This window comes from Orbicella franksi, chromosome 15 (genome assembly GCF_964199315.1).
Source record: "Orbicella franksi chromosome 15, jaOrbFran1.1, whole genome shotgun sequence".
Classification (NCBI taxonomy): Eukaryota; Metazoa; Cnidaria; class Anthozoa; order Scleractinia; family Merulinidae; genus Orbicella; species Orbicella franksi.
In genome coordinates this window covers 12836856-12857161 of record NC_138159.1, presented here as the reverse complement: position 1 = coordinate 12857161, position 20306 = coordinate 12836856, and the positions used below count along the sequence as shown (strand labels likewise).

The 20306-nt window shown below is 38.3% G+C and overlaps 1 protein-coding gene across 3 annotated transcripts in view; it reads right to left on the bottom strand.

Annotated features, from left to right (window-relative positions):
- LOC145470844 (uncharacterized) overlaps window positions 1-17956 on the bottom strand; it is a 31709-nt gene extending 13753 nt beyond the window's left edge. For 2 of the 3 annotated variants that reach the window (XM_081454721.1, XM_081454722.1), the window contains exons 1-10: window positions 15161-15558; window positions 11083-15040; window positions 7604-7964; window positions 4859-4976; window positions 4010-4103; window positions 3463-3615; window positions 3138-3274; window positions 2305-2461; window positions 1401-1555; window positions 191-535 (exon numbers count right to left, since the gene is read on the bottom strand). In XM_081454721.1, coding sequence (XP_081310847.1) covers window positions 191-535; window positions 1401-1555; window positions 2305-2461; window positions 3138-3274; window positions 3463-3615; window positions 4010-4103; window positions 4859-4976; window positions 7604-7964; window positions 11083-15040; window positions 15161-15196 — 5514 coding nt within the window. In that variant the 5' untranslated portion in view covers window positions 15197-15558. Of the gene's footprint in view, window positions 1-190; window positions 536-1400; window positions 1556-2304; window positions 2462-3137; window positions 3275-3462; window positions 3616-4009; window positions 4104-4858; window positions 4977-7603; window positions 7965-11082; window positions 15041-15160; window positions 15559-17315 lie in introns of those variants that run through there. The other variant, XM_081454723.1, reaches the window with a different exon arrangement.
- Window positions 17957-20306: the final 2350 nt, after the last annotated feature.

Here is a 20306-nt window from a genome sequence, read left to right as displayed (position 1 = left end):
TTGAGATTGACTGAGAAGTCTAATTGATGAGCAATTGGTTTGAATTGAAAACCGCTCTACTACTTCTGACTACCAAACAATCTACTTATCGTCTACCAGCGACCGTGTTGACTTAGTCTCTTAGATGGTTGTGACAAATGACATCAACTGAAATTCAAGAGATCCTGGTTAATAAGTTTACTGTACATACCGCAGGTGCCAACTCAAGGGTACTAGGATGTCCTTTCATTCTGATAATCTTGGTTGGATCTGGCCAATCAAGGAATTTCTCACGGAACAAAATCGTCTCTGCCTTTTCATGGAGTCTTGCGAACAATGTCCATGATGGTCTTCCAGATGAAACTTTGTTATCGACTTGGTCATTGCAGCTGTCAGATTTACCATAAGGAAAAATTGGATCGTAATTTTTGCCATATGGTTTAAACGGTTCTTCGTAGAGTTGCTGCGCCAGTGCAAAGGCAGACTTTCTTTGGCCTGACAATGACTGCTGGCCATTCCACACATACAGCTCTGATCCAAAGTCAAATATCAAAACCTGAGAAGACACAGTGCAAGAACAAATTTAAAATGAGTGGACAGAAGACTTCTAGAGTGCTTTCCATCACAACAAAAATTGTGCAAAATTTCGGACAGAGGCCATGTGGAAAGGCCTGTTGCGGTTTGTTCCACCCAGAATATTAGGGACCACGTACCTTTGGAGGTGGTCCACTTTGATCAACTGGACCGGTCAAACTGAAATTTGTCATTCTATTTTGACAAACCGGCTCATTGCCCTTCTTCTCTTCAGTCGAGTTCACTTAAGTGGTGGATTCGGGAAGGGAATAGAACATGGTAAGAGTCATTCCTCGTGGTTGGCCTGGTTTGATCATTCCATTCTCCTCAGTTAGACCCACTGGTCTCTGACTGGTCAGTCTGGCATAATGGAAAGCACCCTAAACACAGCTGAACTCCTCCCCCATTTATGGAAACCAGTTCTTCAGTTTATGACGACTTAAGTTAACCGAACATTTGGCTGTGGTCCTATCCGCATAACGTAGGCTACATTTTTAAACTCCTGTGGGTGGATCAACTCTCTTACAAGACAATTTCAGGTCCTCAAGGTGTCTGCTTCCCAATGATCAGACCACACAAACAATCTATTCTACCTGATGTGAGCCAAAACCAACTGATCATGAGTTGGTTCGCATTAATTTTCCCACATTTGACACCAATTAATTCATTCATTCATTCATTAACACATTTTTACATTAATTCACTTCAGCTCTGACTACATGTAGTTCATCATACACAAATGCTTTTTGTTGTGATTGGTAACAAGCAGCTGCTGTTGGGTTACGTTTTACAGCTCTAGAATATGTTCAAGGTTCTAATCTTAACTGAATGAATATTTTTCTCTTCACCTCCTTAGTGTCAAAAATAGACACTTGAGGAATGTGGCCACACATGCTCTCAACTGGCATCAGCGTTGGCGGCTCTGTCCAATGGATCTTGTACACCATGTTCCCTTTCACAACACCTTTCTCATACTCTTCATCTTTTGCCATTGATTGAGCATCTAAAAAAAGAGAACTCAAAATTAAGCCTAAGCTTCACCAAAGGTGGTTGTCTGTTAACATGGCTATCAGACCAATAAATGTACATGTACCCTGTTGTTATGATGTGCTTGAAAATAATTAGATAAATTAGGTGGCCTTTAAACCTTTACTCTAAAGAGTGCCATTTGGCAAACAACAACATAACTTTGTGAATATTTGAGACTAAGACCTTCTAAATAAGCCTATGCACTAAGACCTCCATGTACTAAATAAGCTATAGTTCAGGTGTACGCCTATGATATTTGAGAATTGATACGTGTTAGAAGCTTTTCAGTTTCACATTTTAAAGCAATTTGTCTCAAATGACTCCCTCCTTCATAGCTGCTGATGTTATTTCATAAATAAGCTGATCCTGATGATCTGTGGCTTTCAAATGGTATATTGTACACAGGCAGAGAGTCTTGATTTGCTGATTTACAGAAAAATTGCTGTTTACCTTAGGGAGTAAAGGGTTAAGTTCTGTCATAATGAAACTGTAATTAAGACCAATTGAGACAAAACAACAGGAGATAGCTTTGCAAGGGGACTACAGCTGTGTGCATAGTCGTGTATAAACACTGGAGTAGAAAAGAGAACACAAACAAGGAGAAAAGTCTTAGGAGAGCTGATTATGAACAGCAGGAGGACAATACAGAGACGAAAGCAGATAATATCATTGTCGGCACAGATTTAAATATCATAACAAAAATTGCCAAAAATATTAGCCAACCTCGAATAGGATTGCTGCCTAGATCACCACTCAGGATGTTTGCAAACTTGTCCAGAGCAGCATTGTAGTCCATGTCTCCTTCTTCAATTGTCACAATGTCTCTGGCTTTACAGTCCAACTCACTCTTGGTTTTGATTTTGGAGACAATCTCTGTCACCTGTGAAAAAGGTCAGCAAAATTGTGATCAACAAATACTTTTTTGTCTGACTTGCAATTTCAATACAATGTCACTTAGACTGGTGAGGAGGGAGATTTAAAAAAATCCACTGCACTTAGTGGAGTACTTATTGTCTTGATGTACTACCAAATTCTCAGTACTATCCTGTATTATTTAAAACTGGATCATTGGATAATGTAATTCGAGAATTTTCATCAGCTTAGCCATCATGGGTTATGAGCCATTATACCATGCTCTACAAAATTGATAAGGTAAGCATATGCATGATTGTTTTTGGTGTTTTTATTCTCATGTTATTTTAGCTTTCTATATTTTGGGGGCATTTTTAATGAAACAATTATTCCACTCATGCTTGTTGGATACGAGATGATTAGAACCAACTCAGTACTATGTGCCTTGTTGCCTATTTACAATCTCATGTCCAATGCGTGCTCGTGGAATAATTGTTAAATACCACATAAAATTTCCAGCCATTAGTAAAGAGGTCAAGAGTACATGTAATTAGTGAAATCATAATATCCACTTTTAATTTTCCAGGAATTTTTATGACATCTTGAAAATCATACACATCAAGTTACAGAAAATATGGTCAGTTATATTCATGGCAAGTTAATAAATGAATGCAATGTACTTACGGTAAACATGTTTTACTAACCTTAGCCTTTTCATAAGGATTGCAGTCTTTTCCAATCCAAGCAAACAGATCTTTCTCTGAGACCAGAGCAAAACAGTCTCCAGAATTCAGTGACTTCAGACTTGGTTCAACAAGGCGAACTTGAAGATGACGACGGCCTAGATAATAACAAAACAAGTTTTATAATACAAGATGATGAAATGAAAACACATGCAGCATTGGCCAAGTGTTTGCATCGTTTGTGTTGTGTTCTCACACTAGTCACTCTTGTTCACAGGGCCTCTCTCTGCCCAGGAAAACACTTTTTCCATTTGTATGGAAATTAAAATTGCATGTTTTCATTTACCTTTTATGTGAATAAGCATGATGGGTTTTGTTCCTCTGTACTCATCCTTTCCCTCCGGTCCTGCAGTTTTACGCAGCCTGACCTTTGTGAAATCTTCTGTACTGGCAAGACCAGCCAATGCAGATGCAGCCAAGTCAAGAGTGTGTCGTCTCCCTGGAAGACAAAAGAAAAATGATAAAAATCATTATTTTGAGAGAATAATAACTATTGTAAGTGAAATGCAGCCTAAAGAGTGTGTTTAAAACACAAAATGTCAAAATAACGAAACGGCACTACAGATAAAAGTCAATGTGAGATACAGGCGTCTGTAAAGGTTAACCCAGGTTACAATCATTGAGAGCTGACCACTGTCAAGTCAGTGATATTTAGGCTAACCTGAGTGATGTTACAGATAACCAGAGCGCTATTTGGGCTGACCACAGTGCCATTTCGACATTTTGTGTTTTAAAGATACCCCAGCCTAAAAGTTAATACAATTAAACTCACATTATTTTCTTAAGAAATATAATATAATTAACAAAATAAGTAAACAAGAATGGAAGCTTACACAAGTTTTCAGGGTCCTTGTATTTCTTTTTCTTTCTCTTGATGACAGGATGTTCACTTGTGACTTGCTTCTTCTCTATCCTTGGTCTCTCAACCTGAAAATCACAAGAAACCTATCACAACATGCTACATGAAATAACAAAATCAGTGAATGGTACAGTACATACATGTATCGTCAGCATTATCGCCATTTGATACAGATGTGCACCATGAACACTTTTACCTGCCTGTGTCGAATGGCACATGCAGATCAACATTCTGACAATACTTACAAGTACATATGTGGCTGTTTTCAACTTCCTGTGTTGAACTAATTTTTGCTGTTCATAGATCCTCCACAATTAAATATTTTAAAATTACATGACTTGCAGATTTTGCTTTTTACTGCAAATTGTACAAAGAAAGTCATGTCTGATAGCCCAGGGCTAGTGGATTTTCCGGTCGGGTTAGTGAATTCTGTCTGTTACTTGCCTGATGGGCAGGTGACTGAAAGATTTCTTGGGAACATTTTTGAGGAAATTCAAATTTCAGAAGTACTTTGAGAGATGAACTTTTGCGAGACTATAGTGAGAATGACTTGGGGGCTAGTACAAATGTACATCATAGTAAGTGTGTTCTGCTCTCCTTGCACACTTGGGTATCATTGCTGTGACTACCAAACCCCATTCCCATCACAACAGTGCTCAAGGTTTATACATTTTGACTGATTAATGAGTCAACTAGGAAATGTTAGACGTAACAGAGGTGACAAAATTAACTTTAAGGAGATTGTTGAAACAGGTACAGCACAATGCTCCTAAGCAAGCAAGTTATATAACACAGCACTTCATTTAGGAGACAACAGATTTACCTCAGTATCTGTCCTCACATCATTTCTCTGTTGCAAGTTTTTAATCGGGTTTGTCGTTGTTTTGTGATGACGCTTTGGCTTTATTCTTGTTCTGTCTCCTGCTAGAGATGTCAGTTGTCTAGAAATGAAATGTACAGACATGTAAATGTAGAAGAGCTCAATGCAAGTTTCAGCAAGTTTAAAAACACATATTCTCCTTAAGTACTAAATTGTCATCATTGCTTTCATTGGTGTGAAAGATCTTGGTTTAGGACATCCTGGGAGGAGGGGGATTAACAAAAAAAGCAACTCAGGGGTGTCATTTTAACATCAAACATCTGAGTTTCATTTAAAAGGTGCTACATGCCGATGCAAATGGTGACTTCTCACTTCCAAAGAATGACTGCAGTCTGCACTCCTCCTCCCCCCCCCCCTCCCCCCTTTAACTTTATAACCAATGTATGATGTGTTAAGAAAGACAGACACAAAAACTGTCCAGAATTTTCTTGTTTTTTATAGAATATATCTTGCAGAGAATTAAGGAAAAGGGGCTTTGGGGGGTTACATATGCTGGGCTGTTGGACTGTTGGGCTGTTTTGCATGTGATTTTTAACCTATTAAAGGGACTTTTTTGAGCATGTGGGTAATTATTTGGCCTCATTCATACCTCCCCATCACTATTACACTAGAATAAAATTACACTACCTTCTAATATACCACATTCATTTGCCTATAAGCCAATCAATTTTTGCACCAAATTAAACTGGGAACTAGCGAAATCTCTACTAGATAGGGAGGTTTGGTTTATACCTGAATATTTCTGCCAAAACAAAGTTTACTAGTGATACAAGCACTTCAGTTGAATGTTTATATTCAGCTATAAGCTAAGCAATTATCAACAAAAACAAATTAGTAAATGTGTACGTAAATCATTGCTGCTGGTCATAAACGTTTATTCAAGTGGTGGCTCCTAAAGGAGCTGTTTTGTTTTGGTGACTTCACGAATGAAGTTTTCAGTTATCTTCTTCTTCGCTGTTGGTTTCAAATTCATCCTCCATCACCATATCATTGTCAGCTAGTTCTGGTATATCATCAGCATAGACCTTGTAATCTTCAGTGCCATCAAGAGTATTCGAGATACCGCATGTTTTCAAAGATTCCCTAACCATCTCTGCTGGAATTTCTGCCCACCACTGCTTTATCCAAGGGAGCACCAGGTTTCTCGACAGCGCTTTCTTCTTTCCCGCTGGAGTGAATTCAAAGGGGCCAGTCATCATCCAGGAAAGGTACTGTCAACTTATGTTGTCCTTGAATGGTTTGTTGAGGAATTTGTGTCAGGCCACCTGGGATTACTGCCACATTGATCTTACGCCACTGCAGGTCTGATTTCACATACTCTGTCGAATAGCTCTGAAAGAATTCCAAACAAGCAGCGACCATTTGTTGTCAGGATTCCTCGGCAAACAGGTACGTATCCAGTCCTTTACACCTGAAATCAATAACAGAATACCCAGGTTAAAAATACATTGACAATTCGGAAAATCAGTGGTCTGAGCATGACAAACTTTGAAATAAAGAAACAAACACGACAATAATTTACCTTTCCCATCCATCCAGCCCTTCTTGTGGAACTAATACACAAACAGTGTATGGAACAGCAAGGTCTCGTGGAGTGCATGCACTTTGAAGATCACTACAGGTGGTAATTTTCTGCCATCGGGGGTCATTGTAAAGTTGTTCCTCTTCTTGGCAACACAGGACTTCACTGGATGGGTTTGCTGCCGCTGGATTCAAGTGTTCTGCTTGATGGAAGCTCAAATCTGAAGAACTCACCCTGATTTGTTTGCTCTGAAAATCACTCCAGAACCGTTTGATCCAATTTAGGGTCCTTCAGTGTATAACAGCTCATCATCTTTCATTTTGCTGACATTTTCAGCTCACCATTGAAGAGGTTTGCTTGATTTTTTCGCCAACGATGAACCATGGACTCACTGATCTCGTATTCTCTGGCGATCTACAAATTGTTCTGAACAGCCTCTGCCTCAGCCACAAATTTTAATTTCAAGGCCAAGTAGTACGAACAGCAACAAGTTTTTGGCATGATGATCAATTACGGATAACTTTGAAAGAGCGTGTGATTGTTTGAGACAGGATTCTGAACTCAGATGAATGTTTTGTCATGCACACAGTTTTATTTATACGCTTTTGAAATGTCAACTTGGATCACATATTAAATTCATGTTACCTGTGTTTTGTAGCTATTTTCAGTTAAGCGACCAATAACATTAAATATGTTTTAATGAATACATGAATAAATGAATATTCATTTTACAGTTGTGCGTTCCCCGAGAGGGATGCTTCTTTTGTTCTATGGTTTGCCGGTATGTTTATTCACTTAACAGTGCATGTGGAAAAGAAATATTCTATCTTGGCTTATACATGTACATGTAGGTAGATGTTTTGGGTTTCTTTTTCATAATTTTGTAACAGGTTCTGATGGCCAAAAGTTTAGGGTCTCGGCTTATAGGCAAGATCGGCTTATAGGCAGATAAATAAGGTACCTCAGTCACTCCAGCCACCTGCCTGCCCCTCCGTTCCAACACAAGACAGATAAACATATAATTTATATAAATTATGCAAAAACACAGCTGCAGATCATGCTCTTCCTTATGGTAAGACAAATTGTTTTGGACTGTATGCAGATGTAGTCTCTAAAACTAAAAAAAAAACATATTTTGGCCTGTGTATTATTCTTATAATACTCACTGTGCCGTTTGCATTGAAATAGCATCCAGATCTTCAAGAGTGATTTCTGGAGCCTTTGACTCATCTTTTGCAGCTGTTGCTTTCAAATCATAAAACTCCTTCAAACCTTCTTCAAGCTCACTCGGCCGCCTTCCTTTCTGACCTGATGCTGGAGGGACATCTTGCCTGATCTGTTCATCTTGTTGATCCTCTTTGAGGGGTTTCACATCTTCATCTTTTTTCTCTGGTTCTGGTTCAGTTTCAAGGGGAATATCCACTGCGACAAAATCGAATCGCTGTGCAAGATTGGATTCCGATTTGGTCTTCATCATGCTGAAGGGTTTCATAGATGAGTTGAACTTTCTCTTTTTGTTTTTGGAAGCTGAAAACAACAATAAAAAATTATTTACTTATCAGTGCAGGTTACCCCTTTAGTTTGTTGTGCTAGTGTTATTCTCCAACCTGCCTTGCGTGCCTATCTCTTGACATCTGCAACTACTTACAAAGATGCTCAATATTTCCATCCATCATTTCAGCCATAGATCGGATCCTCTCTATAAATCACAGCTGTAAACTTTTACATCCCTTCAAATTCACTCTTAAATCCTTTAAGTCTTTCACTGCTGGAGTCAATAACATTAACCCTTGTGAGTCTATAAATGTGGCTCAATCTAGCCTCTGTTTAAAACCATGTGTGACAAAAGTAATGAAAGTACTGCTTTTGAGCACTACTTTCATCTGTTGTTGTCTATCCTTCAAAAAGAAAAGTTGAAAAATATTTTTCTACTTCTAGACTTGAACAAATTTAGTGTTGAAAGTGGCTGGTTCCCACGATCAGTTCACACTATAAATATGTAATCTGCTTATGATTTTAAATATAAATGTTCCATAAAGTATCTAGTGGCACATGTATACACACATATCTGTATGCTACTAAATGTCTTAATCGGAATTTACAAGAAATAAAAAAGACTTTTAAATGGTGTATATTTAACCACATATTATGAAAATGATCAGTAATTTTTATTCCAGAAAATTCTAAATACGCTCAATCAAAGCAATGTTATTAACAGTATCCTTTTTCTTTTCCACCCAAATGTAAAATGTGATTTTAAACACGTTAATAATTAACCAGTTGGGTCATTTAGAGTACAAAATTGTTTGTGGTTTCATCAACAGAATCCACTCTTAACACATAAATAATAGTTGAAATAGCTGTCAGATTTTAAAATTAATTCAACATTACACACTGCATTCAAAAACTATTGCCAATGGAATTCTGTACACTCAGTAACATGCAATGTTTAACTGGAAGAAAAATGATTCACAAAACACTCAGTTTGTGGAATTTCTAATGAACATACTTATTATCTGTAACTTTTGCAAAAACTGTAACTATATTCGATACATGCAGTGACAGTATCACGGCTCATGGCTGTTTTCCAGAGGGAATTGAAATAATGCTGCAGTACACTATGTGGAAGCAAAATTTGAAAATATTTTGGAAATGAAGTACTGGTCACAGAAACCAAAACATCTGTGGGTAAACATGCAGATACAACCAGTTCCTTCTGTTACTACAAAGCAAATGATTAATGTAACAATTTCCTTCGAGATTCAGCTCCTTAAAGTATCATATTTGCATATAAAGAAAAGAAAAATAAACTTACAACTGTATTCATGGCTAAACTGTAAAAATTATCAGAGAATGTCCATCACAGCTGTTCCATAGCACATGCATGGTTTCCTTTACAGACAGAACTGTTGTTTCAAGCAAGATCCTTGAAAAAAACACTCTGTTTTCTTTGCAGATCTTATCAAAACTGGCAATCTCCACTAACAGCTACTTAAAACATTTTTCTTGCACTCAAACTGGGTGAGACCAAAGAGAAAAACCAAACTTAAAATTAAGTCACAAGTTGAGCTGCTTAGAAACTTTTATCACTAATACCTCATGACTAAACAAACTATCTTTGGCTATGTTACTAAAACATCAACATTGTGAATTGGGTCACAATATATTGTCAAAATACCACAGCTTGACCTTGCTCATGTGAGCTATGAAAATAAACAACATACAGCATTATTCTGGTGCATTTAATGCACAAAGAAAACGCGCAAACTTTTCATCAGCTATTCTACTCAAACAGCCTTTTTTGATAACATAAACAGTAAAAGCTAGTTTGCAAATTAATTCTTGGGTTAAAATAACATATTTTTACACATCTCCAAACATACATTGATTACATTGTATGTTCTAGTTACATGCAAAGTAGACATTTAGTATTACCACTAACCCTTTATCATTATTTTATTTCTGGCACATTAAGTCTACACTTTAAAACAAAAAAGCTAAAATGTAAGCTAAAATCATGACTATGACTTAAATATTCTAAAGTGAACAATGTTCTTCAGCATTACAGTTATGTACCACTTTGAAAAAAAGTAAGCTATTGTTCATATGACACATCTTGTTTTCCTTTTAGGACAGCCATGTAATATGCAACTGTATTCTCCATAAGATAGCATGATAATATGAACTTCTTCAGTCAGTTTAGCATCAATCAGAAAAAACAAATCTCTTACTAGTTGTTCCAGCAGAGAGCCATAGCATTTCTGACAAATACATCTTACATAGCTTTACTTAAATGGAAGTAAGACTGTCACCCTTAGCAGGGTTTAGAATCAACAGCAATGAAGCCAGTAACTTTAAACCGATCACATAAATTAACTTATTATATGGCTTGCTCCGTGAGCGGGCAAGATGAATCAAATCCTTCGCGTGATTGGCTACCCGAGCGGACAAGATGGAGCTATCTTGCCCACTCAGGACTACCTGCCGTGCCCCGCAAGGAAAATTTCCCTGAAAGCCATGTAATAAATCCTTTATTGACCAAGCTTGTTCGGTCAAGATGGCTGGATATTGGCCTCCTTCTTATTGCAAGTTTATGGACCGAGACAGAGTCAAACCAGTCGAACACGCAAAAAACGAACTTGGCCAATATCCAGCCATCTTGACCTCACACTTGGTCAATATATCATAATGTAATAGTTCCTTCAGTATGTAATTTATAATCTTGCTTCTTTACTTCAACATCAACCTTATAACTGCCCTCGACCTTTTTTTTGTTAGCAAATTAAAAAAAATTATGACAAGTTAGCTAGTAAATCATTGTTAAGCTAATAAAATAACTAGTCACCAATGAAATTATAAATTCAGCCATGCTCGACAAGGAAAAAAACACCTAACTAAATTAGTAAATTAACCATAAGTCCAAAGAGTGATGAATGCTTAATTTCTCCTAACCAAATCAATTCACTACCAAGTTAACAGGTACCTGTCATGAGAATAAGGAATTTCATCCACTGGATGTCTAGATGTAACACCAAATCCTCATAACCGACATTAAAAGAAATGTAAGGGGTTCAGTAAGGAGAATTTATATTTCTAACTTAAACTAGTAATCTCATCCTGAATATCCAGTAATTGATGTACTTACGTTTCTTAAGGGATTTCCTTTCCTTCACAGGTTTTTGCTCAAGGTCTGTAATTGGCTGTAACTCTATGTCCTTCTCTTTTTCAAGATCTTTAACCTCCTCGATTTTCACAATTTTTTCATCCTTTGCATCTTTCTTCTGAACTCTCACAGGTTGTGCATCAGGAGTCTTAGATTCAGCTGTATATTCAGGAGCGGACTTCTTTCGTTCTCTTGATTCTGTCCCACTTTTGATAGTGTCCCCCTCTGGTGAACCAGGCAGTGTTTTTGATCGCTGTTTCCTAGACACTTTAACCTTGTCCGTAGTAGATGGCCTGCGTGAAAACATGGCTTTGATTGCTGAAGAGACTGCTCCGTGCTGTGGCATATCAACATCTTCCTCAGGGCTTTTTGGCTCCTTGTCCTTATCACTTCCAAATAATGACTTCTTTCTTTTCTTTTTGCTTCCCCTTCTCCTTTTCAGAGAGTCATTTTCTGGGCTTAAATCTTGTTCTTCGTTTACCTGGTTTTCCTCATTTGTTACCTTGTCAGCTTTCTTCTCCTTCTTGGAGGAACTTCTAGCACTGGGTGAAGAAGGTGGGCTCTTCTCGTTGTTTGCAACAGATACGGGTTTCCGCTGCATGTCAAGTTTTGGCAAAGAGTCACTGCTACTGTCAGAAAATTTCTTCATCTTAACATCATCAGAAGAAGCTTTCTTGGCGAGAGAGAAAGTAATGTCTTCAAACTTTTTCATCTCAGTTGGTGATAAAACCCCTCCACAGATACTATGAGGCCGGTCTTCAAGCTTTAGAATAGGCCTTGGGGGTGTGACCTTGGCGTCATCTTTAGAAATCAAGAACTTTGCTCTGAGTTCAGCAACAGAAGGAATTTTGACTTCAGTGTTAGTGGTCGTTTTGAGACCTTTCTCTCTGATCAGATCATTTATAATATCTGCATGCACTGATGAAGCAATTGTTTTGTATCGCGGCTTACCATTTTTCATTTTTCCTTTTTGTACATCATCAACCGAACTTCTCTTCCCAATAATGCTGATCTTTGGAATATGTTCTACTTCTCTGTGATTGTTTCTTTCAGTAGAAACCTTTCTAATTTTTTCTTCAAGTTTATTATCTGCAGCAGTAGTTCTTCCATCAACCTTATCTTGAATCACTTCAACGGTAGCATCTGACTTCAAATTTTTGCCATTTTCAGACTGTAAGGTCTGATCTTTTTGTCTGGCCTCCTTAGTCATGTTTGCTGCTGGCTGCAAACCAGCAAAGAAACGTTCCCTTTCTTCACGCCTCCTCCTCCTTCTCTCTCTCAACTTCAACACAGTATCTCTTGTTGAACCATCATTGGCATCCAAAGGCTTGACTTGCACTTTATCAGTATTAGATGCTGCTGGCTCCTTAGAGGGTGCTGATTTCTCTGTGGCATCGAGAGAACTTCCATTGTCTTTGTCAACAGAATTCACTTTACACTCAGCTCGTTTCCTTGCACGTAACTCCAACGGTGACGGCGTTTCTACTGGGCCAACATAACGAACTTTAGGTTCCTTAACAGTCTTATTAACACTATCATCTTCCTTAGACGATTGTGTTACCTTTGGAGAAACTTGTAATTTCTCATCACCTGATGTGGCTGATGTTGTGTCTGGTTTGATCGATTCAGAAGTGATTTTCAACTCAGGGACTTCTTTTTCCTGTGAAGATTTCCTCCTCGCCATTCTCTCCCGGCTTTTCCTTGACTGTGGTGTTTTGCTCTCTGATTTCTCTTCTGTAGTATTCTCATCTGCCGATGGTTCCACCACAGGAGAAGTTGATCGTGATCTTCCCTCTTCAGGTGATGTGGAATGCCTTGAGTCTGGTGACTTATCCTTTTTGGTTTGATCCCAAAATTTCAATTTACTTAGCATGGAATTCCTTCCCTTTTCAATCTGGACATCAAAAGACTGAGCTTTCTTAAAATTGCTTCTCCTTCTTTGAAGAAGTGCAGGATCTACCAATGGCTCAGGACTACGGCGACGGCCACCAAAAGTCCTTTCAGCACTAGAACTTCTTGGTAAACCTAACATCCCTGGCAAAGAAACACGTCGTTTCAGTGGTGGTCGAGAAGCTCTTGAACTTTCCGACTCTAAATCACTGGACTCTTCACCTGATTTTGCTTCTTTATTTGTAAAGTATTTTCCAGGCACAGAAAACTTCTTCGGCAATTCAGGAGTTGTCTTTGAGTCACTGGAAAATGAGAAAAACCTACCAGGACCAGATATCTTTCTCTTTGGAGGTGTCACAGGTGGAGAATGTGAAGACGATGACGATCCCCTTCTTGTTGGTGAACCTTTGACAGAGTCTTTGACAGAATCTTTTGAATCTTTTCTGGAAAAAAGCCCAGAACTTCTCTTCTGCAATCTGTCTTCATCGTCTTCAGAATCAGTTGATTCCCGGGACTTTTTACGTGAAAAAAGGCCTGTAATCTTTCTAGCAGGCTTCACTTTGTTTTCATCTTTTACTGCAGTTGCAGATCCAGCACTAACGCTCCTTTTATGACTCTTTTTAAATTTCACACCCTCCTCCCCTCCTGAACTTTGTCGCTGGGAAGATTTCCCACTGCTATTTAACTTCTTTTCACTTGATAACTGCTTCTCTAGTTTTGCACTTTCCTTTGAACTATTTCCCTCAATTGATTCTTGCTTCTTCACTAAGTTTGATGTTTTTCCTTTTTTGGAATCACTCCTGCTAAGAGATCCTTCATAAACGCTGGCAATCTCCCTACTTAAAAGTGAAATATCTCTTGCTGCAGAAGATTCTAGCTCGTCACCATTATCACTTGAGGCACCCTGACTACCACTGCTGCCACTTTCTCTTTGCGAGCCACTTGTTGTACTAGCTTCACTCTTCAAGCTTGGCGAGTCTTTGCATGGAAGACTACCAAAATACTGAACTGTGGGTGATGTCGGTGATGCTGGTTTGTCAGACTTTACCCCATGACTTCCTGCATAATGAACAGTTGGAGATGAAGTTGCTGATGTTGTTTCAACTGGGCTAAGTTTTCTGTACGAAGAAGCTCTTTGACTTTCCCCACTTTTGCCATAATCGTTGTCATTAACAGAGGAAGGTGAAATAGGTCTTCTTGACACTGTTTCGAGACTCAATTTTCGACTACAAGAAGTGTGAGTTTCACTGTCACTATTAAAACCTTGTGATGAAGAAGAGCGTGTTCTCCTCACTGGCAGTGTAAAAGGAGAATCCCTTAAAGAACTACTCGAATGTTGTCTGACAGGAGGGTCACTGGGACCCCATCCACACTCAGTCTCACGCAGCGTAATACTTGATCGCTGTCTAATAGGAACTCCTCCTGGGATCCAGTTTGAGTCAGTATTAAGAGAAGATCTACCAGCATTTCTGTTTGAAATAGTTGACACATGTCTTGCTGAATATGAGGGAGTTGAATCTCTTAGAGTTGTTGATGTAGAACCGGTTTTAATGCTACCATAAGAACTTTTGCGCGGAATACTACTGCTACCAACGGGTCGGCTACTCAGAGAACTGGTGCCTGATCTGCGAGATGTTGGTTTCTTTAGATCGTCAGTTAAAGAAGAGTTTGTTGAAGTACCATAAGTCCGCAAACTTCCATATCTCAAAGATTGTGATGAAGGTGTCGTGGATGAATTTGTAGATGATGAAGAAGTTGATCTGTACCTTGTAGGGTGCGATGAATCTTTACCATTAGTAGTGTTTGATCCTGAATAATTCTTTGGAAGAGAATAGTATCTTCTTGGTAATGAAGAAGGTAGAGACTGTGAGTCTTTATATCTGCGTGACATGTTAGTATCTATTTCCTCAACTCCACATTTACAAACCAAATCATTGTCAGTGATACTTGGGGAAGAAGCATGCTTGCTTAAACTCTCCAAATGTTCTCCAATTGAAATTGAAACACTTGTTGTAAATATTCTTGTTGACAATGGCTTTTTCAAGTACTCCTGTAAACAAAAGGAGAAAATGCAACTCTGTTAGTTAACAAACTCACACCACTTAAATTTACCACCACTGAATAACACCGCACAACACAAACAGTAGAATGGATGTGACAAGTCAATAACCTGGCTTAGTGATATCTTGAGGGTTGATGTCTTCATCGTGCCATTAAGATCAACATTAAAATGATTAGTACACTAAACTGTTAAAGTCCAACATTTTGTTGAACCCTACAACTGAAAAACCAGCTACAATCACATTTAAGCATGACATGAATTATAATATGTTCATTCTAGATCGTCGAAAATTTGAGCCAATATCGATAAAACAACACATTCTGTCACACACAAGTGAAAACAACAGATCTGAAAGACAATAAAAGGTATGAATGCTTTTAGTCCACTGCAATGCCCACTAATTTTCCAGTTTTTGAGTAATAGAATCAGCGAACAAATTGGTTCTGTTACAATTGAACTGAAATTAAAGACGCCAAAAAAACAATAAGCGTTTGTGAACGAATTGATACATTTCTTAAGGGCACCAATATCTCTTTGAATACCCCAATCTGCTTTGTTCTCATTATGCAAATTTTAGGCCATTAAAATCTTAAGTTGCTAAGTGAAATTCGTGACCAAATTTGAACTGTCACATAAAACAGAATACATATCGATTTTATAGAGATATAAAAATTCAGTATCGAAAAGTCGCGAAACCGCTTATATGTACGGAATCTTGAGTGCAGTTTGTTGGAGTGCAAAAGCTAGTGAATTCGAAGTTAACATTATTCTATTCCAATACAAGATTGATTACAACCTTCTCAAATTAACCACCCATACAGCGAATCGACCACTGGAAGGTTTTGAACGCAACTACCCTGAAATTCTGTTATACAGACTGACATAAACAAAACGAACAAATTTCAGCGAGATGAATTTACATAAGGTTTTTCGCTTCATTAAAAATTGATCAATTTCTGCATGGCCTATAGCTTCAATTCAAATCAGTCAAGCGGTGAAATGATATTCATAATAGTATAAACATATGTTTTGGAAGAGAGACCTAAGCTAGCCGAGTTTCTTGAGTGAATGAGCTTCGTTAATTCCGTGTTCAAAACTAAATGTCTACGAGAACTACTTATAGGTTTAATTTTAGCGACTTGCCTCGTGAACACAGGTCAACTGATGAAAATTAACATAGATAAACAACTTTGTCCGTTGTGACGGAATAAAAGATTGAAATTTGCAGAAGATCGTACCTTATATACACGAAAAGCACGCACACTGAAATGGCTTTTTCAAACCGACACGCTACATACAACATTTCCTATGGAAAAAAAATATTTTCGGGCAAAAATATTTCAGGAAAGCAGTAATTTGCATTAACCCCCGACCGTCAATGTCAAGAAGCGATCAGCACACCTCCGAAAACAACAAAATCCCTCCAAACAAAAGAAAGTTGTTGTTTGGAAATGTCTTTCAATTGTTGCTTTTCCTGCAAAGCGCCAGAGCTTTACGGCATGACAAGGCCCTTTACAAACGTAAACCATATAACTCAACATGGCGCTTGCCTGGTAAATAATACTCCAAACAAATAATTGCCACATGTAAATGAAAAAAAGACTTAGTTAAAATAATACCGCATACCGTCAGTCGACCTTTTGTGATGTTTTCGTCGTTTCCTAGCAAAATTTAACACTGGCTTAGCAAAACTGAATTTAAAAAAGTTCTCAACCAAAACTTTACTTTTTTCCATTAAATAATAAAACTGACCTTACGAAATAAATAATTCGGACAATGGAAAGAATTCTGTTGTATTAGGTAGATTCCTTATCTCTCCTAAAAACATAAGCGAACATTTGTAATAATTTACCGGGCGATTAATTAAAAATTTTACGCATTTAAGGAAAGGAAGTTTGAAAACGCTTCTTTAAGGTATTGTTTGTGATAGAAGATTGTGTAACCTTGTGAACAAATTTGAAGACATAACATTGCCGAAAGACAGAAACCTTGCCTATTTTAATGCTCGATAAATAGATCAAATCGTGCGATGAAAATTCTAGAAAATCTCGTCAACAAACTCGGGTATCGAATGAATTTTGACGACTGGGTAGTGAAGGGAAATCTCAGAAATTGACCAGAGAAAAAACAAGTCGTTCGTCAGGAAATACCTGCTTATATAAAGAATGTATTTCAAAATGCATAGAACCTCGAAGGAAAGGAAGCCATTGTAATGGGGACAATCATTAAAACATACATTTCAGAACAGTTTGGTCTGGCTTACCTTCGATTCCTATCTGCTCACGCGACACACAGCTCACCAACTTTAGATCTCCCTGATTCTTGCAAAAATACTTTTTTCTGCAGGTAAAAATCCTTCAGAGATTTAAGGATACGCTGTATAATACAGTTAAGTTGTTCAGTACAGCACCAGAGTTTTAATTCAGTCCGGTTCCACTAACAGACAAAATCCGGCATCTTGACAGGGCCCATGCTTCACTGGCTCGTTGCCTTGTGTTTGTTCATTGTATACAGGCACTCGACGCAGCGAGGTTAATATCGCGAGACAAATTATCAAGAAAAGGCCACTCAAGCGTAAACCCTGCTCCTCAGCATGAGCAGGACATAAAATTCTATTTCACCTCACAGATTTATCGGCTTGATCTCCACAGTTAGACTCAAGCTGTTCAACGACGGATGGCGTCCATTCAGAGAAATGGCTTCGCGGTATCTCTTAACATATTCCGCGTACAAGACAAAGTTTTCAGCTCTGGGATCAACTCCCAATGCATCCAGAGGGCGAAGTTAATCGCGGATTATGTCATTTGTTCCTGTCACGTCAAGAAATGGCTGGAAATATCTGCCTCTAGTTCGCAAAGGGAAAACCTTCGCGACAGACACTTCTCATGGAGCGTTGAAAATGAAACATCACTTCTGATTGGCTATCTCAGTGACAGACCATTACATCCGTATTTATGTTTTATAAGACTTGTTTTCATTGGTCGAAAATCTTGTAAACTCGGGGAAATAAAAATCCATACTTGACCCTTTTCTGCTTCGACGCCGATGAAAACCGACTTACCAAATCGTACAAACAAAACGTTCAAGAAGTTTAAAATACCAAGGGTTTTGTCTAGTGCAGTTTGTTTTATTTTTCAACAAACATGGTGAAATGACACAGTTTTTTCTCCAATTCTTGAGACTTCGCGCGAAACATGAAATACCGTAACCGGAAATGGCGCCAAAGTCTCGCACGAATTTGGTTTCCTGAATTCGGTGAAACAACATCGGTATAAATAAGTTGTCAATTTTCAAATAAGCACGTATAAGAAAAGTCAGGGGTTTTAATCAGGAAAGACAACAATGACGGCATAATTTTTCTCTCACAAGCACGTACAAACTATGACGAAACTTCCGGTCCTTCCAAACTACTTTTCGATTCGCGTAAAGCACTTTTTGTCGAGATTAATAAATACATGGCCGCTAAAATATTGCACAGCAAACGCTTTGTGGTTTAATTTCTAAGTAGCCTCGATATCCAAACGCAATTAAGCTTCAAACGGCCACAGAAGGCGCATTTTCCGTGTTACTATGGAGTTTTCGTCGGTACTGAAAATCAGCGACTTCGATGGGCCAATTTCGATACATTTAAAATTCAGCCCAAAACAAAAGACCTCAGTACGAGGCTCCGGGGAATAACAACAGAGTTTGTGGGGTTCATTCCCCAGAACCTCGTGCTGATGTCTATTGATGTGATTGGTTTTTCGATTATTGCTGTTCTGATAAAACACAGTCATGCGCGTTGAGCTGTGATGAGCTGTGATGACGACATAACTGAAGACGCTTAAAGCTGGGGTGTCTAGGCTTTAGTTTTAGGGACTATTCAGATCAGAACTCATCTGGGGACTATTGAACTTTAGGTTATTCTTTGTCGGTGCGTCCCTGTGCTGGCCTACGTTTTCGATACAATGATTGTAAAATGAAGCTTTATTTGTTATTTTTACTTTCCCTGAACTCATGCGTTGCTGCATTAGATGAGGCATACGTTTCCACATATTTGATACTTGTTTACCACAAAGATAAAGAGTGTTTCTTTTTCAGTGGCTTTTCGTGTCTACTGTGCATAATTTATGGCGTCATTAGCGCGCGCTCGTAAACCCGCATATAGAAAACATGACGAATTTGCCTTGATATTGAGCTCTGTCAGTTGAAAATTGGCTCTAGCTCACCAACGAGCACGGGCACCCCAATTTTTTTTTCCAGTCATTGTAATCAACTACTCATAAGCTTTGCGTGAGAAAAGACTGATCTAATTTATATTGCTGAAAATTGAATAAATGAGAAAAATAGCAGATACACTGTGGTCTTTTCTATTTTGCAGTCGGTAACTACGTCAAGAAATTTGGTTCAAATTATTAATCAAGGATTTAGCTTTCTGTCTGAATCAAACCTAAAATGTTTATTTGTGTCCGACACAATGTATTGACTGTAGTTTAATGCGTGTTCTTATGAGTCTGGGCTCACAAAGATTTTACAATTATTGGGAATGCGTTCTTATAATAAGCATTAAATAATGCCAAAATGGAGCATTTTCAATGCCTCACTGCTCCTTAATGAGCATGGGCACCCCCCTTTTTTATTTCAAAATTGAAGTTATCATATGACAAATATTCAGTGGACAAAGTTTGAACAAAAATCTATTGTCACTTTTATTTCAGAGGAATTACCTTAAATAGTTGCAATTTGCAAGGATACAGATTTTGAACAGTTATCAGATGACGTACTTTCAGAGGTGTCCTCAGTTCCGATTCATTTTGCGAGAATGTTATACAACCTCACAATCTTTCTGTTTGCGATAATTTGGCCAAGGGCCGGTAAACAATGCAGATCTTTGTCGGCTGAAACTTCCGTAATATAAACGTTGACCCGGCTTGTCTTGAAAACGCGTGCACCCAGCTCTACACAGCTACGCTGTAACGTAAAGGGATAGGACATGGGGATGGGCAATTTTTCGGAGCAACAATGTGTTTCATGATCAGAGCTAAGAGAATATCATCGTCCCTTGTCAGAGCCATGTCGCGCAAGAATTATTTTTTATTTGTAACGTTTCATGTTCCTCCTTCGTGACCCACTTTGCACAATGTTTCTGCCGCTTTGGCGATCCTTATGAAGGATTTTTTTGCTAATTACGCGTCTAACTTCCCCACCCACCCCTCCCCTCCCCTCTTCAAAGATTCCAGTTCAGAGGTTTATCTTTTATTTCTCGATTAGATGA